This window comes from Phocoena phocoena, chromosome 13, assembly GCF_963924675.1.
Source record: "Phocoena phocoena chromosome 13, mPhoPho1.1, whole genome shotgun sequence".
Classification (NCBI taxonomy): Eukaryota; Metazoa; Chordata; class Mammalia; order Artiodactyla; family Phocoenidae; genus Phocoena; species Phocoena phocoena.
Genome location: NC_089231.1, coordinates 60,299,751 through 60,327,597, shown reverse-complemented (window position 1 = coordinate 60,327,597; position 27,847 = coordinate 60,299,751). Strand labels below are relative to the sequence as shown.

The window sequence follows — 27,847 nt, the reverse complement described above, 5'->3', positions numbered from 1 at the left end:
GAAGGGGCAGTTGAAAATGGGTAATGTTGAAATACTGTTAATTAGCTTATGGAATAATGTGTTCATAGTTAGCCAAAGACAACAGATGACCAAAATTGGGCTCTTAAGTTCTGACATGGCACTTACTGCTGCAAGTTGCTAGGTTACAAGCAAGGTGTACACAGATGGAAATGAACAAATAATATAAAAAGTCTATGTAGATAGATAGGAGATTCATATTTTATTTCTCCAGTGACATATTTACAGTTGAATATAAATTAAAGGCCTGCTTGCACACCAAAGCCAGGTCCGTTAGGTGGTTCAGTCAAAGAGGTAAGACCTCCAGCTGGCTCACATGAGAAGCGTCCACTCCTGAAAGGAAAAGTAACATTAAATTGACTGCTAATGATTACCATTTATAACTGTTACCTCACAAGAGCTCAGTTAAGTAACTATTTCTCCTCAGAAAACTAGCATGGATTATTTAATCCAAACATTACAACTGCTGCAAGATTTTCTCTTCCTAAGTTTAAATATAAAAACTGACATAAAAATATGAAATATGAAAAATATAAAAATAATACTAATACTAGTTCCCACTTACTGAGCAGTGTACATACATCACCGGCTCGTTAAATCTTTACAACAATACCATGAGACAAGGGACACTGGCCAAAATATTTTACAGATACAGAAACCAAGGCTTGGGATGATGCAGCATCTGCCCGAAGATCATAGCTAAGAACTACAGCAAAATAACCTGGCCCCAGAGGACATTTTTAAAAAGCATGTTTTAATAAACTAGAGCACTACATTTATTCTTTTTATATTTGAATTTTATTTTGACTGAGATCCACTGTCGCAGGGAATACACAGTTACACACTGTATTTGGAAACAAAAACTGGATTCCTTGAGAGATCTGAAGATTTGGGAGGATGTCCCTTAGAAGCAGTAAAGAAAAAATCTGTTTGTATTTTTGTTTTTAAAGGCTAAATTATTCATATTAATTTTTCAAAAACAGGTTCCAGAGCAGGGTGGCTACCATAGCCACAGAGAAAACATGAACAGGTCCTCCTATAGTTCTATGAAGGGAAGCAGTGCAGAGGTAAATGAACCTGTCTTTTCACCACCACACGTACTTCCCAGGTAATCGTTCAGGCTCAACCTCTGCCCTGTCTGACCTCTGTTGCTAGAGCCTAGCTCAGCACCTACTCCTGTTTCACCCTTCTATTCCCTGGCTTTGCTCATTTACCTTGTTCCTGCCACATATTTCAGCTGAAGAACTTATTCAATTAAATCATTTTATTCCCTCTGGCTTTGCCCTTCACATTCTGTCATCAATCTTATAAGTCTATTTTTAGAGCCCTAGAAAATCATTTGTTGAGGGGACAGGAAAATGACACCACATAGTCATTTATAAGATCTTTTAAGCTATTACATTACAAAATGCAAGTAACTAAGTAGTGTATTATAATAAAGAATACCTACAAAGTCAAAAATTAGTTAATATATTTGCATTATAGGTTCACTATGAAAACCAGGTAAAAAAGCAGTTACTGTACTATCTGTTACAGCCTAAAATTAAAGTTTTGGGGTAAGTAGCAAAATGATATTTAGCTTTAATAAACAGTATTTCGCTTTGTAATTTTTTTTTTATGTCAACTGGCAGCACAGGTACCCTTGCTGCTCTTTGACTACCACTGAAATAATGAAATTGATCAATTTTGGAGGACCTTTCTTTCTTCTCCTTTACTCTTGTGGTTTAAGCTCAGCTACCCTCGTTACCAACAAAAAGGATCAACTTAGAAAGATTAAAAAACTGAAGTTTCCGGAACAGTAAATAGAATTAATCATGTATACTGCATGAGCTCTTCAAATGCAGATTATGGAATTTCATATGAGAAAGTAACTTTAAGAATAATCTGGTCCAGTTTCCTAAAGTTTGTTCCACGAAATTACCATCCCATAACATACTTTAGGGGAAAAAAGGGGGTTCCAGTCCTCTGTTATGCCTGCCTGCAAACTTTCCCCTGCCCCCACCATTCACAAAATGCACATTAAAATACTACAAAGGCTGTAAAATACTCCAGTAAAGCCTACAAACTTGGTTTAATCTACTAATCATGTAACTTTCCCCCTCACTTTATCTATAAACATACTTCAGAACCCTAGAGAGGCCATGATCTAGCCTCACCCATTCACCCGACAGCCACAATTTACACCCAGATTTTCACGTAATAAAAAACAAAAAATGATTTCCCCAATATGCTTAAAATACCATCTATTAATTACCTTGTTCTCTTCAGTACAATTCAAAAGGTAAATCTGGTTTTCTAGCCATTCTAACACTACTTGCACAGTAATCATTTTAACTCATTTGCATTCTAGACAACTTGGCCTTTCTGTACATTTTTTATGGCTTAAAAAAAGTACTTCTTGGACTTCCCTGGTGGCGCAGTAGTTGAGAATCTGCCTGCCAATGCAGGGGACATGGGTTCGAGCCCTGTTCTGGGAAGATCCCACATGCCGCGGAGCAACCGTGAGCCACAACTACTGAGCCTGCGCGTCTGGAGCCTGTGCTCCACAACAAGAGAGGCTGCGACAGTGAGAGGCCCGCGCACTGCGATGAAGAGTGGCCCCCGCTCGCCGCAACTAGAGAAAGCCCTCGCACAGAAACTAAGACCCAACACAGCCAAAAATAAATATTTATTTTTTAAAAAAAGTACTTCTTAAAAGCTGCTTTATGAAAGTTTAGTGCTTACCTTTTTAATATTACTGAGATATATGCACCACTGCCCCTACATTTAGTATTAAAAAACCAGTGACTTTACTGTCTAGAGTTTATCATCAATCACCTATATCTTTTGTATATATACTTTGTAGCCTATCTATACTTTTAAACACCTCAGATGTTATCTGTACTCCACAGAATTCTGTAAAATTTAAAATATCTTTATAAAACTAAATATGAATAATTCAAGTTGGATTTAAAATTAGTTTTAGATAATCCATACTAAAAAAAAACCCTATCTATTAATTAGTAATTGAAAGCAGGTTTAGAAGTTATGTTCAGTACTTTAATTGAAAATAAGAACAATCTCTAGGGACTTCCCTGGTGGTGCAGTGGTTAAGAGTCCGCCTGCCAATGAATGGGACCACAGGTTTGATCCCTGGTCCAGGAAGATCCCACGTGCCACAGAGCAACTAAGCCCATGCGCCACAACTACTGAGCCTGTGCTCTAGAGCCCACATGCCCTAGAGCCTGTGCTCCGCAACAAGAGAAGCCACGGCAATGAGAAGCCCGTGCACCGCAATGAAGAGCAGCCCCAGCTATGAAGAGCAGCCCCAGCTTGCGCAACTAGAGAAAGCCCACACATAGCAACAAAGACCCCACGCAGCCAAAAATAAATTTAAAAAAAAAATCTAGCACACAAATATTTATAAATGTCAAAAGAAAGAATGTTGTCTTACCATCAGTTTTTTTATTTCTAGCCATCATTTACCAAAATAATAAAGCAGTTTTGAACCACAAACAGAAATCTTTACCAATTGTGGCCAGAGTACACCTGATAGTGGTACTCAGAAATCAGTTCCCACTGAACCAGTTTAATTTCTCTAATTACTCAAAGACTCACAACTAGCACCTCTTTCAAATATTTAAGCAGAGGGCTTTATTATAAAAATACTAATAAAAAAGCAGTAGCCAGCTTTGGTTAATTTAAAGAACAGCTATAACTATTTTGGTTACTGCTGTCATCACAGTCTCTCTCAATAGCCAAGAAATTAACTTGCGGAAGTTCTTATTTTCATATGCTGGGAAGACATTCTGAATTACCATGTCCAGATACACTCTTTACATATACCACTGGTGGATACTCTGCAATTACTGAAAACTAAATAGATTTATCTCGGCTATTTATTTATTTAAAAAAATTTCTTTTTGGCCGCACCGCATGGCATGCAGGATCTTAGTCCCCTGACCACCTGTGCCCCATGCAGTGGAAGCACAGAGTCCTAACCACTGAACTACCAGGGAATTCCCTATATTAGCTTTTTAAATAAGAGGTGATACGTAGGAAATAAAAATAGGTTGAGAAACCAGTAATTCTTTTTTTTGTGGTACGCGGGCCTCTCACTGTTGTGGCCTCTCCCATTGCGGAGCACAGGCTCCGGATGCGCAGGCTCAGCGGCCATGGCTCACGGGCCCAGCCGCTCCGCGGCACGTGGACTCTTCCCACACCGGGTCACGAACCCGTGTCCCCTGCATCGGCAGGCGGACTCTCAACCACTGCACCACCAGGGAAGCCCCGAGAAACCAGTAATTCTTAAAGTCTTTGGCTCAAATCTAGAACACTGTCAAAAAAAATCACATTGAAGAACTATTTAACTATTTAAGCACCATCCCTATTATTATTAGATGTCGAAAGTGCTTTACTGTGGTACTTAGTTCCTGTTTATTAATGTTAAAATACAATGTTATAGTATCTCCTGTACTGAAAACAACAACAAACACTTAATTTCACCCCTGGTAATCTCATCCAGACATGGCTTTAAATACCATCTATAATAACTAATGAATCCCCAATTCATATTTCCAGCCCTAAGGTATTCCCTAAATCTCAAGCTCATATCTAAACTTCCAGCACTCTACCATGGATGTCTAAGTAGGAATCTCAAACATGCTAAGTAGCATGTCCAAAACAAAGTGACTTTTCTTCCCCAAACTTGCCCTACCCCAAATCTTCCTCATTTTAGTGAAAGGAATCACTGAGGTGCTCAGACTAAAAAGCTAGAAATCATTCGTAATTCCTCTGTCCTACAACATCCACTAAATTTTAAACTATTCTTTCCACAGCAACTACGACAATAATTTTAACAAGATCACACATATCATTCCCTACTGAAAACACTCCAACAGCTTTTTATACTTAGGATTCAACCCAAATTGCTTACCTGGGCCTCTACCTACCTCTCCAACCTCTTCACCACTTTCCTCCTTGATCACTCACTTCAACCACACTGTCATCTTACTTTTCCTCCAGGAACTTAATACCTCCTCTTTCCTCTCCCTCTGCAACACTGTTCCTCCAGCTCCTTACATGGTTCCTCTGGGCTTATCATTCAGGTCATTAATTCACCACCTCAGAAAGGCCTCACCTAAATTTACCTCCAGTCATCCTCCATCCCCTAACGTGTTTATTTTCCTCCTAGCATTTATTATTCAGGTATTACACTAGTTGTCTCTCTCCATCACTAGAATATAAAATATATGACGACTTTACCTTGTTCATAATTTGTATGCACAACCTAAAACAGTGACTGGCACACAGCACATATCCAGAAATATTTGTGAAACAAATGAATGCTGAGGGAATACAATAAAGTAGACAAAGCAACTATCTGTCTGTTTGTGTGGCAGGAGATTTAATGCTGGATTAATGTTGTCATCGATAGATCACAAAGTTCACAAGAAAGGACGGAGGAGGGTCTAAGCTCCAAAAGTATGACTACAGAATTACAAACAATACCTAATGAGAAAAAAAGGGGACATTTAAAGAAACCAAGTGGATTTCACAAGGAAATGGGCACCTGAGATATTAAAACAAAGTACCCCAAAGTTGAAAGAAGTATTATGGGTTTAAGTACAAACAAAAGAGTAGCACGAACTTATTTTAAAACATCTGAGTCCTAAAAACAAGCTAAAGTTTGTGAAAAATATTATGAACTTTTGTTTCTGGGCAAGGGGCGGCTACAGTTGAAGCAAGGATAAGTAAGGGACAGGACCAGTGGCTAAGAGAAATACTGTAATGTTAAATGACAAAAGGTTTCACTTCAGTAGCCTCCATATAGGAGACTAATTCTTCACAGTGGAAATGTTTTATTCCTAAAAAATGTTTTCAGTGTAGCCCAAGTAAGTGAGGAACTAGGAAGAGAATGCCAAACCTCTTTAAGCAAATTCAAGTGTTGAAAGAAGTGTATGTTTTTTAGGGACCAGCTTGCCTTTACTAAACTTAAGTTATCCTGAACTGACCTCTTTTTCTTATTAGGTAGAGTTATTAGTCGGCCAGAACAATGAGGGAGTAATTCTCAGTACTTCTTGCAGACTACAGAACCGTGCATACCCTCTTAACCTAGTAATTCAACCTCAGGGAATCGTTTTTAACAAAAAGAAGGAAAATATATTTTAAAACAGGGTAATAAAGAGCACATCATAGTTCTCGCAATACATTAGAATACTATATGGCCTTTAAAACCTATATATATATTGAGACAAGGAAAATTTTATATAACATAAGCAGAAAAAATACAAAGGGACTATAACTGTATAAAACCATGCAAACATTGCTAGTATTAAGAGAGAATTTTAAGTAATGTGAACACTTAGATAAGGAACAGGGGTTTGTTTAGCAGCAAAAGTTCAGGTTCATAACTGAATGAGGAGTAATTAGTAGTTATTAATTACTGCAGTTAGTAACATAACTGCAGGATGGGAGTAGCCTGGATAAAACAATGTTTAAGTTGAAAAAAGATCTAGGCATTCTAACTGACTGTAAGTACAATTTAATGGTGTAATGTATCTGAAGTAAGAACTGATGTAATTAGGCTGCATTATTATAAGCATGATGTCTGGAATAAAGAAGACAGTCCCACAATGCCCCACATGCTAAGTACATATCTCAAATACTGTGATTAGTTTAAGTGTCACATTAAGAAACTCATTTCCAACCAGAAGACCTGCCAAGGAGGGAGACCAAAACTATGTCATATAAGGAAAAACAATGAAACAACTGTGAATATTAAATCTGAGAAAAGATATGGGGAAGATGAGATAGCTATTTCAAGTAACTAAAGAGCTGGCATTTGGAAGAGATATAAAAATTATCTTGTGTTTGTTCAAAGGACAGAACCTTTGGACCTTTAGGTGGAAATCAGAGGGAAGACAGACTTTGGGTCAAATCCTGGCAGTATGAACTTTTAAACAATGAAATAGATTTCTATTTGCAGTACATTTCCCTTCTTTATAACATCCAAGTAGATGGATGATTATCTGATAGGGTTTTAGATGATTATCTGATAGGGTATAGGGTTTTAGACGGGGGAAAAAAATCATTGCTTTAAATGACAAGTTGATTTAGATAGTATTCAAGACTCCTGAAAACTCCTGTCGACTTAGGGTTTAAAATTTTAAAATTAAGTCTACATGAAAAACTAACGTAGGTTAAGCCATTAAAATTTATTAAAAAGAAATAAAAGGATACCTTGGCCCAGGTTTTGGGATTTTGCCAGCCTTGAGTTCATCAATAATTTCTTCAATATCCTTAGGTGTCAGATCCTCCTAGAAAAAAAGTAAAAAAAAAAAAAAAAAGTAAAATCGTCAAATATTAAAATTACATCCTACCTCAAAATCAGTGTAAATCCCTAATAACAGTTTACTGTCTGTCTCAGCTCACAAGTTAGTTACCAAGGCAGCAACAACTGAGTAACTCCTATACATAGTCTGTCCTGCTAAATGCAATAGCAATAGGAGCTGCAGCTGAAGAGGCAGCACAGAGCAGCGCTTTGAAGGGAGATAGTTCTGCATCTGAGCTGAAGTCCCAACACTTACTAGCCAGCAATCTGAGAGAAATTACTCGGCTTCCCCAAATTTGTTTCTTAATTCATAAACTGACTTCAGAGCGTTTTGAGGATTAAAAGAGAAAATAAATAAAATTGAACACTGCCATGCACATGCTCAACAAATGCTATGTCCTTGAATCAGTGAGATGCAAATAGTAATTAGCACCAGCAGTCATGCACCAGCAGTCATATAAAGTAGATGCCTAATATCTATCCCTAAGTTAATGATCTAGTACCCTAGTGATATCTTCTTTATTTCCCAGGTGAAATTCATCCTGTTGCAAACTTCACTTAATTTTCAAAGGGAAAAGTAAAAAACTTATTTTGGACACATTTATTTTAATAAATCCGGACCCTCCAATCCCCGTTTCAACCAGAACAGCTTTGTATTTTGTATACTATGCACCTGTGTAAAATTCTTACCTCAAGGGTTCTGTTATTTAAAATAACAAATACAATTAAAACACACAGACACACTCCTACCCTTGGCTGCACCCTAGGTTTAGTCAAAAGACAGTCAAAACAGAATGGGGCAAGATTAAACTAATAAAAGTGCCTAAACTACATTATATCCCCTCTACCCCTCCCAAACTGTTACATACTTAAGAAAATGTTTTTAGGACCCTGGTACTATGCTAGAGAAATCATGATTCAGTACTGTATATTCAATGCCTAGCCTCATAGAAGCCCTTTAATATAGAATAAACATTTATAAAAATAAGAACTGCTTAGGGTGCAACAGATGCTCAGAACCTCAAAACTAGAAGGAATCTTTAAACTCACCTAATGATTTTATCTCCCCCAACTCTTTATTATGAAAATTTGAAAAGTATACATGAATAACCATATTCCTTACCATATCTGAATTATGTACACATATACCTTTTGGTTTTGTTTTGTTTGTGTTTGTTTTTGGCTGTACATTTAAAAGCAAGTTGCAGACATCATGACACTTCACCCCTAATAACCACAGCAGGCAGGCATCTCCTAAGAACTTTTTTTTTTTTTGGCCTCACTGCACAGCTTGTGGGATCTTAGTTCCCTGACCAGGGACCGTATCCAGGCCACAGCAGTGAAAGCCCAGAGTCCTGACCACTGGACCGCCAGGGAACTCCCAGAACATTTTTAAATGTTCTTAAGTAACACAATGTCATTACCACACCCAATTAACTAACAATAATTCCTTAATAAAATCAAATGTCAAGACCATATTCAAAGCTACCCAACCATCCTCAAAATGTATTTAGTATTTCTCTCTAATCGGTATCCAATCACAGTTTATGTGACTATTTCATTTTATCCACTGGTCAGCTGAGATCCATAAAAGTTAACTGCCTCAGGCTTCCCAGGTGGCACAGTGGTTAAGAATCCGCCTGCCAAGATTGGCAGGGAACACCGGTTCGAGCTCTGGTCCGGGAACATGCCACATGCCACAGAGCAACTAACCCCGTGGGCCACAACTACTGAGCCCGTGCTCTAGAGCCCACGTGCCACAACTACCGAAGCCCACATGCCTAGAGCCCATGCTCCACAAGAGAAGCTACTGCAGTGAGAAGCCCACACACCGCAACAAAGAGTAGTCCCCACTCGATGCAACTAAGGAAAGCCCGCGTGCAGCAACGAAGACCCAATGCAGCCAAAAATAAATAAATAATGATAAAACAGTTAACTGCCTCACCAAAAACCATACCACCACCTGAACCTCTTGCATAAACCCACAGTCTACTATATTTAGACTTACAGTGCTTCATATAAAGCCTTGACTGTCTAATTCCTGATTAAATTAAGATCCTCATGATTATGAGGAAATTGCAGAAGTGTGGGAAAAGGGTAAGTTATTGCCATATTTTTAAAGGAATTTTTTTTTTTAAGTATGAGAAAGAGAAGGTAAGAAATTTGAATCACCATCATTAAAATGAAGAAAACCCCTACAGGTAATAAAAACATCCTAGAAATGTAAAATGCCAAAGAAGTCCAATTTCATCTTCATTAAAAAAAAAAAAAATGTAGATTTCCATTACAGGCATTATGGCAGTCCAGCTATCCTGACTGAATGTCCTATTGTAACAACTAACAATGCTGGATAAAATTTTTTTAAAACCTTTAAAATTTTATCAATATCAAGGCACTGACAAGAAAAAAATACCCAGAGGCCAAAAACTCAATGAAAACTTACGGAGACAGTGGAACAGCAAAAAAACGTGGCTTCAGGGTTTCATAGCCTAGAGGGGCAAGGGACAAATCTCCAGGACACAGGAGGTCATCCAAACCACATAAAGCTGAGACCCCCCCCCAAAAGCTCTACCCTCAATATAAGGGAAAACTAGAAATTAAAACTGTCTCTCAAAACAACCCTGCTACTCTGGAACCTTACACTTTAGGGGAAGAAGAGGGGAGGATATAGGAAGAGGGGATTTCTTTGGGGCCAGTAGTATTTCCAGGAGCAAGAGAGAAGCAAAGTCAATCCCTTCTTGAAGCATCTACCTTCGACACAGGTCTTAAAAGAATTTCCATAAACAAACTTCTAAGAATTATGAACTAACAAGATATTATGAATGACAGACATGATATAATTAGGGTAGCAAGCAATTAAAAAAAGATAACTAGAAAACTCCATACACTTGGATATTAAGAACACTTCTAAAAAACACAGGTCAAAGAAGAAATCAAAATGCAAATTTAAAAATATTTAGAACTAAATGATAAAAATATTATTTACCAAAACTTGTAATGGGACTTCCCTGGTGGTCCAGTGGTTAAGAATACACCTTCCAATGTGGGGGACACAGGTTCGATCCCTGGTTGGGGAACTAAGATCTCACATGGTGCAAGGTAACTAAGCCCGTGCGCTGCAACTACTGAGCCCACTAGCTCTGGAGCCTGTGCGCCACAACTAGAGAGAAGCCCACACACCACAACAAAAGATCCCACAGGCTATAACCAAGACCCAACACAGCCAAAAATAAATAAATATTAAAAAAAAAAAAAGAACTTGTGAGGGGCTTCCCTGGTGGCTCAGTGGTTAAGAAGCCGCCTGCCAATGCAAGAGACACGGGTTCAAGCCCTGGTCTGGGAAGATCCCACATGCCGCGGAGCAACTAGGCCCATGCGCCACAACTATGAGCCTGTGCTCTAGAGCCAGCCATGAGCCACAACTACTGAGCCCGTGCACATACAGCCCGTGCTCCACGACAAGAGAAACCACCGCAATGAGAAGCCCACACACCGCAACAAAGAGTAGCCCCTGCTCAACAAAACTAGAGAAAGCCCGCACAGCAACGAAGACCCAACGTACCCATAAATAAATAAACAAAATAACTTCCTTTAAAAAAAAAAAAACTTCTGAGATCTGGCTAAAGCAGTTCTTAGAGGTACGATACAATCTCTGTCAAATTTTTAAAACACACAATATAGTATTATTAGCAAGCCTAGATACATATATTTTGAAAGTTTAAAAAACATGTACAGGAAAAACACACTAAATTTATGATAGTGGTTATCTCTGGGAATGAAAGGAAAAGAACAGGATTTTGAATGGGGGTGGGGGAGGTTTACCCTCACCTATAGTTTATTTCTGTGTATAATAATGATAAAAACTATAATACCTAAAGCAAGTGTGGCAAAATATTATTATCTATTAAGCCTTGGTGGTTATTTTTTGTATTTATATGTAAATTATTAAATTTTTCATTATTTAAAAGATTTTTTAAAATTTATTTATTTACTTTTGGCCACGTTGGGTCTTTGTTGCTGTGTGCAGGCTTTCTCTAGTTGTGGCGAGCAGGGTCTACTCTTCGTTGCGATGCGCGGGCTTCTCACTGCAGTGGCCTCTCTTGTTGTGAAGCACAGGCTCTAGGCGCGCGGGCTTTAGTAGTTGTGGCACGCGGGCTCAGTAGTTGTGGCTCGCAGCCTCAGCAGTTGTGGTGCACAGGCTTAGTTGCTCCACGACACGTGGGATCTTCCCAGACCCGGGCTTGAACCTGTGTCCCCTGCACTGGCAGGCGGATTCTTAACCACTGCTCCACCAGGGAAGCCCTAATGATAATAATTTTTTTAAAACGTTCTGGTGGACAACAATGTGGAAGCTAAAACTGACATATTTTATGTAAAGTTTTTCTATTCTTTGATTTTTAATAAAGTTTGGAAACCAGGAAAAAAGAAACCTTCTAGATATTTATGCCAACAGTTTCTTCTAAATGAATAATTCAGAAACCAACATCCACATGACAAGAAACCAAATGTTTAAAATATTTTAAATATAACATCATACAACTTTATATTAAGTAAATACTCACATAGTAGTTGTCATTTATTTGAACCATTGGTGCGTTTACACAGGCCCCTAAACATTCCACTTCTATAAGAGTGAAAAGTTTGTCAGGTGTAGTCTCTCCAACCTTTATTCCTAAAAATATAAATAAGCACTGGTAAGGACCAGGTTATATTTTAATTGCAATATAGTTTAAGAACCAAGAAAACCCAACATAAAAAGCATATATATATGAAGTATTTACAGAGGCATATAAAAAGTATTCAAGAGCATTAAATTTCTTAAACAACTCTGTATAGTTATTATAGAACATTAAAAGATTTAAGTGGACTTGTTCCTTTAAAAACAAATTTCAGAGGACTCATCTCCAGTATTTGTTGTTACATAACAGTGCATCAGACCATATTATCTTCATTTTGATCATGATAATTAACCTACTAAAATCAGTCATATTATCAGAGGGGTAAAGACTCAGAAAACAGCTAATGTCAAAGATTAAGAATGTAAGGAGGGGCTTCCCTGGTGGCGCAGTGGTTGAGAGTCCGCCTGCCGATGCAGGGGACACAGGTTCGTGCGCCAGTCCGGGAAGATCCCACATGCCGCGGAGCGGCTGGGCCCGTGAGCCATGGCCGCTGAGCCTGAGCGTCCGGAGCCTGTGCTCCGCAACGGGAGAGGCCACAACAGTGAGAGGCCCGTTTACCGCAAAAAAAAAAAAAAAAAAGAATGTAAGGAATATAGGTACTCTCATATCTTTAGGGAAGGCATTTTAGCAAAATATAGTAAAATCTGACCGAGCAATTCTACTTCTTGTAAACAACCTTCGTGTACAATTGAACAAGTATGCAAAGACATGTTGTACACATGAAAGTAACTGCAGAATAATTTAACTTACAATAGAAAAATGAGGCACACATATTATAGCCAAAATCAAGTGCAAAAAGCAAACAGACATATTACATTTATGTATTTAATGAAAATAATTAAAACAATATAAAATCTAAAACTAATATACCTAACTGTTATCAGAATTTGTACCTTGGAGATGGGGGGGGTAGGATTTTGAGCAGACTTCACACTTCTGTCTTACATACTTCTATACCCTCCAACTATTTTTACAACATGCAAGTAACAACAAAATTAAGAGACACCTCCTTTTACTTCATTTGATATGTATAGTGATAAATGCAGCAATGGCAGTTTTTTATAGCAAAACGCCCTTTTAATTCTGTGAAGGCTACTGTAATAACATCTTTCTTTTTTAAACATCTTTATTGGAGTATAATTGTAGTAACATCTTATTCCAAATTTCCCTTCCTGAAGCATTCTTCCTATTCTAGTATCATTTTTGTTTTTAAAATAAATTTATTTTTGGCTGCATTGGTCTTCGTTGCTGCATGCGGGCTTTCTCTAGTTGTCGTGAGTGGGGGCTACTCTTCGTCGTGGTGCTCGGGCTTCTCATTGCGGTGGCTTCTCTTGCTGTGGAGCACAGGCTCTAGGCACGCGGGCTCCAGTAGTTGTGGCACTCAGGCTTCAGCAGTTGTGGCTTACAGGCTTTTAAGCACAGGCACAGTAGTTGTGGTGCATGGCCTTAGTTGCTCTGCGGCATGTGGGATCTTCCCAGACCAGGACTCGAACCTTGTCCCCTGCACTGGCAGGCGGATTCTTAACCAATGCGCCACCAGGGAAGTCCTATTCTCGTATCTTATTTGTTCCAAGTCTTGTTTGGAAGGATATAAGGATGATATAGTCACTTCTTTATGTGCCACATGCTATCACACAACAAGTGAAACTTAATTTTCTAAACAATGAAAACTTTAAAACTTCGAGAAGCTTTTAAAACATACTCAATGGTTAAGGAAGAAAACATGAAAACTCAGCTTTGAGGAGGAGAACTAAAGAATACAAAATAGGAAGCAATAATGGTGGGCAAACACAGTAAGACAAAAATTTACTCGTGAAGTACAGATCCAGTAAGATGGTAAAAGTTTGAAAATCAAGGTAAGACATAGGTCAAATCTCGAAATACAACTCTATTTTTTCATAAAATTTATAAATATACTGTGTCCCATACCAAGCTTTTTCTGAATGGCCTCCAGTATGCTGTCAGAGTTACGAAGCATGCAAGGTGTAGTAGTGCAGACTTGAACATGATACTTTCCAACTGGCTTTCGATTATACATTGTATAAAAAGTTGCTACTTCATATACTCTCATTGGAGGTACTTGTAAAACTTCTGCAACCTAAAATATTTTAAAATAATATGATTACAATATTTATTAATTGAGCATATTACTTCAATTTGGTAAAAACCAAAAAAGTTCTTCAAAAGCAGAAACTATATCTGTATCTGATATCTGCGAGGCTAAGTCCTTCAATTTTGACACTTAAAAATTATACATATATCCAGGTTTTGACATGAAAAAGGAACTCATTAAATGGCATTTCAAATGACAAATATATTAAACTTTCTCTTATCAGGGATTCTAAAAGAAATTTATTCTCAAAAGACGTCTAATCCCGGCTCACTTGTGCAAGATTAAAGTAGGTATGCTAAATTTAATTTAGTGATACTAAACCAGCCTTATACGTCCGAATATTTCTCTCAAAATACACTCACTGGGGCCTGACCAATGGAATAATTTTAAGTCCCTGGTGTTTAATTGAAAAAGCTCCCCCAAGCTGCTGCTGTGTGCCTCCCTACGCCTTAGTGATGGTTAAGGAAATGATGCATGTGCCTCTGGATTTTGTTTTTGTTGTAAGGTTGGGCTTTCTTTTGGGGGGGGGACAGTAACATTAAAAATCTCAAAGTGGAAAGAATCTTGATTCTATTCTCTATATGCTATTTCTTGCCTCTCACACATATACAACCAATTCTAAATAGAACAGGACAATATTTTTGAAATGTTCTCACATTAGTTTCTCATTTTTTTTTTTTAATTTTTTTACGGTACGCAGGCCTCTCACTGTTGTGGCCTCTCCCGTTGCGGAGCACAGGCTCCAGACGCGCAGGCTCAGCGGCCATGGCTCACGGGCCTAGCCGCTCTGCGGCATGTGGGATCTTCCTGGACCCGGGCACGAACCCGTGTCCCCTGCATCATTAGGTGGACTCTCAACCACTGTGCCACCAGGAAGCCCTCTCATTTATTTTATTTTGCTCTGCTAAGCTTGACACTCAGCAAGACTTCTAACAAGCTTACCACTATTAAAAACATAAATTTTTTAAAAATGTATTTATGATTAGAAACGCATCTAAATCATTATTGAGGAAGTTGGCTATTATAAAAATAATGTAAGGAATTTAGAAAACCCCCAAACATATACGTGATTTACTGGAAAAAAAAGAAAAATAAGCACCTATGTTTACTAAGTATAGTACCAACCAAACTTGCTTTATAACATTTTTCATAGTAAGAAAACAAAAAACTAAAGGTCCACAACAGTGTTAGAGTACTGTACAAAGTAAATAAGAGATCAATGAGCTATATCTAAAATTTGCATCCGGGATTCCATTAGATAAACTGAGGACATTCCTATACTCCAAGAAAGACAATAATGGTCTAACCTAATAGTTAGACTTTAGAAAGTGAAGGAGAATGGAGTATAGCAGAATCTCTGCAATATTCAGTCAAGTAAAAAAGGCATAGAATTATAAATGATTCAGTCCCAGCTCTATCACTTAGCAATCATAATATAATAATTGGAAGAGCTCTACCTAGTTCAAAATCATCATTGCAGATGAGGAAATCCAGAGAAAAATCAGATCTCTTAGTTCAAAGTAAAATATGTTTTCCATTATATCACATTGGCTTATTAGTCATGTGATTCTCACAAGAGTCAAATAATAATGTAAGGTTTTATATGGCACTTTACTGTAACATAATACCATACAAATGTAGTTGTATTAATAGGATATGAATAAACTTGAAATCTGGATTACTGCTGAAAACACTACTAGGAAAAAATGAATCCTAAAACATGCATGAATATATTAACCATATTTAAATGGGTAACCCATAAGATTTCTGTAGGTTGTGGATTCCAAGCTGCCATAATCAAGTGTCGTAAATACCATGTATTATATGTATTTTTGTTAAAGCCTGTAGCCAAAGATGCAAAATATTAAAAAGATTCACATTAGCTGTGAGCAGATCCTTTTCTCTGCAATTCTAGTGTTTAAGCAGTACATTCATTTTCAGAATATCTTGACAGCAAATTACACACATTTGGGATCTTTTATTATTATTGCCATTTCTCTCAAAGACAGAAAAAAAGAAAGCCTCTTTCACTATAATGCCTTTACTACTTCTTGCAAGGATAAAAAGCTCTATCCTTTCAGTTCTCTGCATTATTAAGGGAACCAACAAAAAACAAATGTAATTTGAGTTATGAAACATATAAATGGTTAAAGGGCTTCAAACTCCTGGACTGATATCAATGAATGTCAGAGAAATTTCTACATAAGGAAGTTACTATACACAATCTCTCCTCTTTTTGAACTAACACAAAAATGAAGTACCTTGTTCATAGCAGAGATGGGCAGCCATCCATTCTGTCTTTGGGCTAAATCCAGGACTGAAAGCACAGCTGCTGCTTTATGCCCTTCTGGGTAGTTTTTTACAATTGCCTCTATCCTCTGTATCAAAGAAAAAGCACTTGTTTTTATACATCTGGAAGATACTAAATATTTTATAAATTAATTATAATGTTAATTTAGTCATACCTTATAGTTTTCCGGTGTGAAATCAAATGGAGTATCTGGGTTATTCTCAGGAGTATCTCTGTGCTACACAAAGGAAAAAAAATGTTTTCCAAAATTACCAAAATTGCCTCAAAAGTGTGAATAACTTTGTACTTTACTACTACTTTTCATGTAATCTCTGCTTTAATTCGAACATGATATATACATCAACCTATCCTTGCATCAAGAAGAATGGCTAAACTAATTATCAAATATAGATCTGATGAGTATGATTACCAAAATATTAGCAGAATTCAAAAATTTATAAGTTTTCAAAATCATCCTTTATAGGTTATGAGAAGTAGCTTTAGGATCAAAACCCCAAAAAAAGCATGATCCAACTTGATTAGAGAATAGGATCTTCTAATGTAATCTAATTATAAAAAATTACCAATTATTGGAAGCCTAATGAAATTAAGACATAAAAATTTTTTTTTTAATTTATTTATTTGGCTGTGCATGCGGGATCTTCGTTGTGGCATGTGGGACCTTTTATTTAAAATTATTATTTATTTATTTATTTGGTTGCGTCGGGTCCATTGAGAAAGGCAGCCTCCTTAGTTGCAGCAGGTGGGCTCCTTAGTTGCAGCAGGTGGGCTCCTTAGTTGTGGCATGCATGTGAGATCTAGTGCCTGGACCAGGGATCGAACCTGGGCCCCCTGCACTGGGACTTCCCTGAACCACCAGGGAAGTCCCGGCATGTGGGATCTTTAGTTGCGGCGTGCAAACTCTTACTTGCAGCATGTGGGATCTAGTTCCCAGACCAGGGATGGAACCCGGGCCCCCTGCACTGGGAGTGCAGAGACTTAGCCACTGGACCACAATGGAAGTCCCTAAGACACAAAATACTGAGTGTGAAAATATGTGCATTTTTCCAAAAGAAAGTGTACGAGATTGTCAAAGGAACCTACCTCCTACAACAAAAGCACCATTTCTTCTCCACACAAAAGAAACTAACCAACAGCTAGTTTTCTGTAACAGAAACTAGCCAACAGCTAGTTTTCTGTAACAGAAACTAGCCAACAGCAAGCTTTATTTCTTCTCCAAAAGAGCAGGCCCTCTTCAAACACTGACAAGAAATGGCATGTCAACAGGAAATCAAATGAGTCACACTGAGATTAACACTTAACATCAATTAATGTTTTGTATGTATGGTGAACACAGAACTGAATCCCTTAGTAAGTTAACTCTCAGAGTTCTGGTTTTTCAAGGACATAGAAGAGAAAAAAAGCGGAAACTTTGGACAATGATCTCTAATGTTTTTAGACAAAGATGACAAAATACAAAGCAGGTCTCTACTTATTAATAGTATAGCTAACTCATTTATTAAGAGTCAGCCTAAAAATAATTCATTTTCCAAAATGATACCACTAACTCTAAATCAACATACAAGTCCACTAAATTGCCTTTAAACACTAGATTGATTCCTAAAAAATGTACCTTGTCACAGAAAGCGGATACGTATCTTAGCCTTTCTGAATTGTGCAACCAAGCTAGGGAATTCATCGACCTCTACCTGTAGTGAAACCCTGGACACGAAAAACATAAAGGCCAACTGCCAATGTGTTCGCTGTATTACTAAAATCTATGAGTTTCAAGCTAGTGCCATTTTGGGATTCCCCAAGTTGCAGCCTCAGAGTCTTCACTAGCCAACATGAATGATTTTTTTTTTTTTTTCTGCTGTACGGGCCTCTCACGGTTGTGGCCTCTCCCATTGCGGAGCACAGGCTCCAGACGCACAGGCTCAGCGGCCATGGCTCACGGGCCCAGCCGCTCCGCGGCATGTGGGATCTTCCCGGACCCGGGCACGAACCCGTGCCCCCTGCATCGGCAAGCGGACTCTCAACCACTGCGCCACCAGGGAAGCCCAACATGAATGATTTTTAAGAACCTAAAGTGTGACAAGAAATCAGGTTAGGTTCACAGTTATTTCACCAAGGAATAATCTAAATTCTTATTCCCAGAGTTGCGCTGGTATCAATTTAAATTTGAGAGGTTTAGCTGAACTACACCTCTTGAAATGTAGTGAATTCAATTAGCTATGTTTAAATTCCCACAATGGCCAGCAAACATCAAAGACACTGGTGTTTAAGATATGTTGTGTTGTATCCACCCAAATTTCCAACTCCTTCCATTCTGAAGAAATCTAAGTAATTACTTACCACAAATAAGGCTCCTCCAGCTCCATTCTGCACAGCTGTCTTATGCAAATTCCTTACATGTCTTCCCTAAAATTTTAAGAGAGTTTAGTAAATCAAAAGCCTTATGAAATTTTAAGAGCCATAATTTAAAATAATAGAATCAACTGATAGAAGTAGAATATCTTAAGAGATAGGCCTACCACACTACACCATGCCCACCTCTATTTCAGGAGAGAGATAAGGAAATGGAGATTCAAAGGTAAGGTTACTGGGCTTCCCTGGTGGTGCAGTGGTTGAGAGTCCGCCTGCCGATGCAGGGGATACGGGTTCGTGCCCCGGTCTGGGAGGATCCCACGTGCCGCAGAACGGCTGGGCCCGTGGGCCGTGGGCCGCGGCCGCTGAGCCTGCGCGTCCGGAGCCTGTGCTCCGCAACGGGAGAGGCCACAACAGTGAGAGGCCCGCATACCGCAAAAAAAAAGACATAGAAAGAGGTGTTTGTGGCACAATCATAACTGGAAAATATCAAGGTTAAACAAAACAAACAGAAAAGCATAAACTACCATCCCAATATATTCAATATAGACATTAATGAAAATACTAGATGGCCTTAACAATTAAAAGTGCTTATCTGTTATTATGATAACAAGATTACAAGGGACTCTTATTTTATACTTTGTTTCTTATATTTTTCTCTATTTTCTAGGTTTCTTTTAGCATGAATTGACAAATTGAAAAAAAAATTCTTATTTAAAACAAAACGTTCATCAAGTACAAAATGAAACATCTACTGTTAATTCTTTCCAATTTCCCAGTATATCAAAATAAACACCACCAATCTCTTAAGTTAGAACAGCTTCAGTTTTGATCCTTTCCTCATTATTCCAGGATATGTCACATACCTTACTTAAAAATATACAGATAATCTTGAAAATTGGTCTTGAGGCCTACGTAGCGGCATACTGGAAAATCTATTTTGAGGCACTCTCTGGCTGACCTGTAACTCTGCATATGCACGTGAATTTACACACACACACACACACATATTCTCTCTCTCTCTCTCCCCCCAAAATAGAGTGTTTTAAAGTCCAAATCCTTGTAGACTACATACTGATTGAGAACAGTCAGGAAAAAGTAGTTAAGTTACAGAAAGAAAAGCTGGAGTTTCAGATGATGATGACGGGTTTTTTTAATGGAAGATTTGGGTTTAGATCACCATGCTGCCACTTGCTAACGTGTAACCTTCCACAAGTCACTTAAATTTTAAAAAGATGTCGGGGGTAGGAGTTTATTAATTAATTAATTAATTTTTGCTGTGTTGGGTCTTTGTTTCTGTGCGAGGGCTTTCTCTAGTTGTGGCAAGCGGGGGCCACTCTTCATCGCAGTGCGTGGGCCTCTCACTATCGCGGCCTCTCCTGTTGCGGAGCACAGGCTCCAGACGCGCAGGCTCAGTAGTTGTGGCTCACGGGCCTAGTTGCTCAGCGGCATGTGGGATCCTCCCACACCAGGGCTCGAACCCGTGTCCCCTGCATTAGCAGGCAGATTCTCAATCACTGTGCCACCAGGGAAGCATCACTTAATTTTTTTGTGTCAATTTCTGTATCTGGAAAAACAGGGATATATACTTATTCAAGTATTTTGAGGTTCAAATAGTCAGGTACTATATAACCTTATCTCTGAAGATACTATAAACCTGTTAAAGCGTTACTACATCTGCCTAGCTGATATGGGGATAAAACATTTAATAACTGAATAATGGAAGATTTAAACTGCATTTTGAGAACTGTGCTGTGTTAGCTAACTAACACAGAGTCACTGTCACTACTTGCCTGCTGTAAGTCTTCTCCCTTCCTTCTTAAACCCTGAAAAAGCTAGAATTGAAACCCACTATTAATTCTTCACTATCAAATTATATTCTTGTTTATGAAAAAAAAAGTTTCTTGAATTTTCATTTGGAGTTCAGTGAATTCAACTGGAATTCACTCAAGTATAGACATTTTTAGAGTCTAATGAGAAACTACAGAGTCCAGTCTAGTGAAAAGCCTAGACTCTAGTCTAAGGAGGGGGGAAAATTCAGCTTACTCTTCAAATCAGTCCCGCCTAAGTTGTTCTTTTCCAGTTCTAAGACGATTTCGTCCTAGAATGCTTCTTTCTTCTAAAAGTGAAACTGAATTCAAATGGCCCATTAAGTAGGGAAAAGACTACTTATAATTCAATTTTTTTTTAAATTGAAGTCTAGTTGATTTACAATATTATGTTTCAGGTGCACAACACAGTGATTCACTATATACACATATATATATATATATATATATTTTTTTTTTTTTTTTTTTCCCCCGGTATGTGGGCCTCTCACTGTTGTGGCGTCTCCCGTTGCGGAGCACAGGCTCCGGATGCACAGGCTCAGCGGCCATGGCTCACAGGCCTAGCCGCTCCGCGGCATGTGGGATCTTCCTGGACCGGGGCACAAACCCATGTCCCCTGCATCGGCAGGCGGACTCTCAACCACTGCGCCACCAGGGAAGCCATATATATATATATATATATATATATATATATATATATATATATATATATATATATATAGTGTGTGTGTCTGTGTGTGTATGGTACGCGGGCCTCTCACTGTTGTGGCTTCTCCCGTTGTGAAGCACAGGCTCCGGACGCGCAGGCTCAGCGGCCACGGCTCACGGGCCCAGCCGCTCGGCGGTATGTGGGATCTTCCCGGACCGGGGCACGAACCCATATCCCCTGCACCGGCAGGCGGACTCTCAATCACTGCGCCACCATTGGCTATATTCCCTGTGCTGTACAATAATATATCCTTGCAGCCTATTTATTTTATATATAGTAGTTGTAACTCTTAATCCCCTACCTCTATCTTGCCCCTCCCCTCTATAATTCAAACTTTTAATATCTTATTTATTCCTTTACTGAAAATGCCTGATGTGGATATTATAATGAATGTAGTAAAATAGGTGAAGTTCCTAAAGATATCAAAAAACAGGGCAGCTTTGAAAACGGCCACGTGATAACTTGCTGTGAATGAGTAACAGTGTATGCCCAGTTGAAAAACAAATGAGGGCTAATATTTATCAGTTTACCTTCATTATTTTGCTTGCTTTTGTTTTATAAACAAATTGAGCCCTTTCTCTACTATTTTGAAGAAATCACCTTTGACATTAAGTTGCTAAAATTCTGTGTTAATGTATATATATTTAGGTTTTCCATAAGAACAGAAGAGCTGCATTTACTGTTTTTAAAAAAAAACATAGCATATATAGGGAGACAGATTAGAAATGAAAAGGCCTGCCTCCCTTGGCTCACAAAATCCCCACATAGGTATTATTATCATCCCTTGTTTTACAGATATGGAAACTAAGGCTCAAAGAAGGAAAGAAAAGAACTTTCACTAGATCACACAGCTAAATCCATGAAAAGTCAAACACAGGTTTTTCTGACTTGAGGACACGCCGTCTAAACTAAACCACTAAACCACTAAAACTAAGTTTTGTAATATTTTCAAATATACATAGGAGAGTTTTACAAATGTTCTCCAAATAAACTTGCATTAACAGTTTAACTAAAAATGTTAATTTGGATTAAAGAAATATAAGTGATTTTACTAGCATTGTGAGAGAATTATCAAGTAAAATTTGGCCAAATTTTATATTATAGAAAAGCTAAAACGAACAACTCAGGTATTAAAGGAGCATTACAGATTAAGATAACCATATTAATGGTCACAATATTCGTGATTACTTTCAGCCATCTTGCCCATAAATTAAACAAAGCATTCTTTACATATCTAAAATCCAGTATGGATACCAATAACTCTCCAATGTCCTAAGGAGAAGAATACTTCATAGAAATGAAATGTCCAAACATCATTTCAGTCAGTCTCACCTTCACCCATCACTATAACCTTAGGGAGGCTGCTCTGCTTCTCAGCACCTCTCACTGTTGTGGCCTCTCCTGTTGCAGAGCACAGGCTCCGGCGCGCAGGCCCAGCGGCCATGGCTCACGGGCCCAGGCGCTCCACGGCATGTGGGATCTTCCTGGACCGGGGCACGAACCCGTGTCCCCTGCATCGGCAGGCGGACTCTCAACCACTGTGCCACCAGGGAAGCCCTAGCATACTATTTTTATCCTTACACTGGAAACACATCTCCAATATAAAGATCTGAGTTTGTAGTGTGCAATAGTGACCTACTGAACCTCCGTGTATAAACTTAAAATGTGTTCATTTTCTCTTTCCCCTAAACTGTTTATGGCTGTGGCAGGCAAGAATAATGGTGCCCCAAAGATACCCACATCCTGATCCTGGGAAGCTGTGAATATGTTAGTATACACAGCAAAAGAGAACTACAGTTGCAGATGGAATTAACGTTGCTAATCAGTTGATCCAAAAATAGGGAGATTTTCTGGATTATCAGGGTGGGCCCAAGGGCTCTTAAAACAGCAGAGGAGTGAGCAAAGTTAGAGCAGGGTCAGAATGGTATGTGAGAGCTTGACCTGCCCTTGCTGGCTTTGAAGATGGAAGGGGGCTATGGACCAACAAAGAAGGGCACCTTCTAGAAGCTAGAAAAGCCAAGGAAACAAGTTCTCCCCTAGAATCTCCAGAAAGGAAGGTTCTACCAACACCCTGGTTTTAGCCGAGTGAGACCCATGTCAGACTTTTAACCTACACAATCATAAGATAATAAATTGGTGTATGTCACCAAATTTGTGGTAACTTGTTACAGGAGCAATAAAAAACTAATATAAATGCCCTCTAATCTCACTTTTCCTCCTCCCTCCCTCCCTTCCTCCCTCTCTCTTTCTTTCTTTCTAAACAACTGGGTTAATGTCCTAGAGCCAAAATGTAGATACTGCAAAATAAATGGAATCTCTAATGGAATGGGAAAACATTTCATTCTACAAACCTTAAAATTTAGGAAGAAAAATGCCACCAAAGAACATTCTACTTCTAGTACGGCTGAGTAGATTATTATCAGGCCAAACCACTGGGTAAAAACTATAAACTCTGGACAAAATATTTTTTAAAAAATTAAAAACCAAAAATCTTTCTGAAGGCACTGAAGAACAACCAAATGCAGGCAGACACATGAAGGGAGTCTAGACTTAGAAGAAGCCAATAAGGGTTCTTTTTTTTCTTTACATCTTTTACTGTGAAGGCAGGCCCCAGTCTATCCCATGCTGGGCAGCTAAAACTCCAAGAGAAAACCTGCAGCCCTAATGTCTTGAAGTACCACAGGAGAGGCTGGGACAACCACAGGAGAGGCATAGGCAAGTGGGAAATCCCAGAAAAGGAAAAGCCAGAGTGGAGAAGCCCCCAATTCTGTGGCTAACTCCAAACATGCATGCACACAGGGCAGACTAAACAGCCCAGCTAAAAGAACTGAACCAATATTTGAGCCGCTGTCCACAACGGAGCCAGACTGCAGTTCAAGTTAATTGCCTGCCTGCAACAACTACAACGAAATACTCTTTGGAGGAATTTAAAAAATCTAGAGCCTCTATGACATCATTCACAATGTCCAAGATACAATCCAGAATCACTCAACATAAAACAACAAAAAAGGAAAACAACCCATTTTCAAGAAAAAAGACAATGGAGATTACCAAACAATAATTTCAAAACTGCTACAACAGTGCTTAAGGACAGAAAGAAAAAAATCTTCAGTAAGTGAAAAGATAGAAATAGAAACTATAAAAAAGGAACCAATTAAAATTCTAAAACTGAAAACACAATCCTTGAAAATGCCACCACAACTCTCTCACCCCTATGATACTAATTAGTGGCTTGGGAGAGAGGCATGATGAGTTGTAAAATGGTGTCAACATTACAGAAAACTTTGGGCAATTACTAAAGGAAAGATGGAGATAAACCTATTTGGAGTAGCTGTTGCTCCACATTTCATAATTTTTAGGCAATTCTTGACAATCACTCAATAAGGTATTACTGCACTTTACAGAAAAGAAAAATAGAGCTCAAGGAGATTAACAAATATGGCTCAAGGTCACACAATTAGTGTCTTCCCCTAGACACTACTAAATTCTGGATATTTTTAAAGCAATGACGAGCTGAATAAAATCCTGTGGCTGAAGAAATTGGCAGCTGGCTAATAAAGAAGCAATTATAACAAAATAAGCAATTTCTTTGAAAATGTAAATGATTTCCTTAAAGGTTTCTCTTTTAGAAAAGGAACTTTATTGGTGAGACCACTTTACTCACATCTTTCCTGACTTTTGCTAGGTCATTCTGATATCCCACTATTTGTAAAAGGCTAGAAGGGCCTGGTTAGAAGGGCAGTCACGGAATGTCACCTGTCATTATTATTATCCACATTGTTACCTGGAGCCCAGCAGGTAACAGTAGAACCTCAAGCGTTTATTGAAGACCAAACTCTGCAAATTGGAATACTCCCACTTGACAGCCGAGGACACCAGGTGAGAACAATAAGAGCCCAAAAGTGGAAAGACGGTGCACCCACCATCCAAACTCAGGTCTCCCTGCAAGGCCCTGAGCTCATCCTCCGCTACTGCGCGCCACCGCCCTCCCTTCTGCCGAGAAGTGATTCAACCTTTCTACGTTACTGCTGGGGGAAAGGCTGCTTTCCTTCCGGTAAATAACCCCGCCGTCATCCTCGTCATTTCTGGAACACGCTCTGTTAAGTTAGTGCGAACGGGTGTTTCACCCCGATTGTAAACGTCCTTTCTAGAGACGGGCTTGGATGTCAGGAGCGCGAGCGGCCCCGACGTCCTCCGGGTGCGGGACGCGGTGACGCCATCACTCGGCCAACTTCCCCACCTGACAAGGGCAGTGCTGCTAGGAGACCCTGGGGCCGCCCCACGCAGAGACTCGGCCTGCTAGGCGGGCGGGGGTCCCGGAACCGCCCTCCCGCCTCCCGTCCGGAAGGAGGCCTCGCGCCCGCCGCAGCCGCACCGCCGACCCCCTCGCTCCACGGCGACGCGGCCTCCCTGAGGAGGGCGAAGGCCGCGGTGTCCTTGCCGCCGCCCGGGGTCCCGTTCGGGGCCCTGGGCTCCCGCGTGCCCGCTGCAACAGGAGGCGCGGAGAGAGGGGGAGGGCGGCGGCGGCGCCCGCGCTCATTCGAGCCTCCTTACCCACTGGGCGGCGAAGCCGGCCGCACGGGCCCGGAGCGCCGCGGAGAGGAACATGGCAGGCCTAATTGCGGGCCTTTGGGCCGCGCCAGGTACAGTCCCGAGCGCTCGGCACGCACAGCGTGCGCGCCCCCGAGCCCACCCCGCGCGCCCAGGGCGGCAGGGGCGTGCGGGGGCGGCTGGGGCCAATGGGCAGAGACTTCCGGGGCAGGGGCGGCGCCAGGGTCCGCTGGCGCCCTAGAAGGCGAGTTCCGCGGGCAGCGGCCGGGGCCTCCGCCTGGAAAGGAGATGTCCACGGGCAGCGCCTTGAGCTCTGCCGACCCAGGTTTTTGGGGTGAGCCTCCCTCTTGGAGCCTTAGGAGGATTTAACCGCCTCCTTTTTGATTGTGGTTGCTTAAAAAAAATTTCCGTTCCGTTCCCCTATACATCGTATGTTACGAATTGCAGAATTGAAGATACAGGGGCTGCCCCCCAGTGAGCTGGGCATAGACACCAAATGCCTTGGTTCCCGTTGTTCTGCTTTAGAGGTGCGTGCCTACGTATTTAGGGACGAAATAATATGATGTCTGGAATTTGCTCCAGAGTAACGGGCCGTGAGTGACGACTGCCTGAAGCTGCGGGGTAGTGCTCGTTACTATTCTCGGCTCTTCGTACGTGTTAGAAATTTTCCATAATAAAACTTTCCAAAGAGAAAAAAGCCACTTCCTTCTTGATGTTTGTTTGGTAATCTCTGAAAATTCCAGCAAGTATTTATTCGGTAATAGCTCTGATCTGCAGAGCGCCACTTCCTGCTGTGGGGAGTTGACCACGCACTTCCCTCTTGATTTCTCCCTTGACTGCCTTTCCTTGTACGTCCTGAACTCACTCGCTTCCTTTTAGGCCCATTTTCTTTGCTATAATAAACTTGTGAACGATTTCTGGAACTTTCATATCAGGGAGTTTTTAAAAACTTATCCCTCATTAATTTAAAAACTCTAAAATATTCAGTTGCAACTCCTTATGAGTCATATTTTACAAATTAGGGAATTGGAGTCACAGAGGGCTGCCAGCCAGTAGCTAGGAATAGACACCAAATGCCTTGGTTCCCATTCCTTTGCTTCATCTTTTGAATTAGTGTGCTTCCTCTAAATTGGCTTCAGTAGCTCCTTTTAAAAGGGAAAAACATTCTGGGCCTCAGTGTTGATTTAAGCTATTTTATTATAACATTACCTAAATATAGATACACGTAACACTATTATACACATAACACTATTCTTACAGTTCTTACATAACTAAAACCAAAACATATCACAAATACATAGAAACTTAGAAATGTTGATTGATACGGCATGGGTCTTTAAATCTGGAATGCATGCTTTTACTGGACTCTGTTAGGGCCTTCTCTAGCCTCCTGGCCTAGTCTTCATGATACCTTCCCTAAGTACACCTGGCTCCACTTTCATCACCACATTTACCACATTCTCCACCAAAGGTGCAGAATCCTGCCCTCCCCAACCCATTCGGTTCAACAACCTGTACTGTGCCTGGCATGTGGGAGGAATTCAATATTTCTTGACCATGAAAATCTTAACCACAGTGCAAATATATTTGACCTCTCTGAAAGGGCCGTATGTCTGCATGGATTTACTTACATGCATGTGTATCAGTGAGAGTGCTTTTCCATACAAGTAACAGGAAACCTAACTGAAGTAGATTAAACAGTACTGGGTTCATGATCTCCCATGAAAAGAATTCCAGAGGTAGAGAAGTTCCAATATTAGATAATTCAGTTACTCAAGGATGTCACTCAAAAACTTGAGTGCCTTCCATCTTTTACTCCTCCATCCTCAGCTAGGACTCCTATGATTGTTACAAGATGGCTGCAGCAGTTCCAAGGACCGTATGCAGATGACAACACTCCTAGGAGAAAAGGGTCTTACCTTTTAAGGAAGGGTCCCAGATGTTCCTCCAGCAGACATTATGAAACACCTGTAAAAATG

At 39.8% G+C, this 27,847-nt stretch overlaps 1 protein-coding gene across 1 annotated transcript; it reads right to left on the bottom strand.

The window, feature by feature from the left end:
• Positions 1-201: 201 nt before the first annotated feature.
• Positions 202-25,968, bottom strand: NDUFV2 (NADH:ubiquinone oxidoreductase core subunit V2). The gene is made up of 8 exons (XM_065889622.1): positions 25,872-25,968; positions 18,768-18,833; positions 16,588-16,650; positions 16,384-16,500; positions 13,939-14,107; positions 11,893-12,002; positions 7,240-7,316; positions 202-351 (listed from the first exon to the last, which is right to left on the bottom strand). The coding sequence occupies exons 1-8, from the start codon at positions 25,923-25,925 to the stop codon at positions 258-260; spliced, it is 750 nt and encodes a 249-aa protein (XP_065745694.1). The 5' UTR covers positions 25,926-25,968; the 3' UTR covers positions 202-257.
• Positions 25,969-27,847: the final 1,879 nt, after the last annotated feature.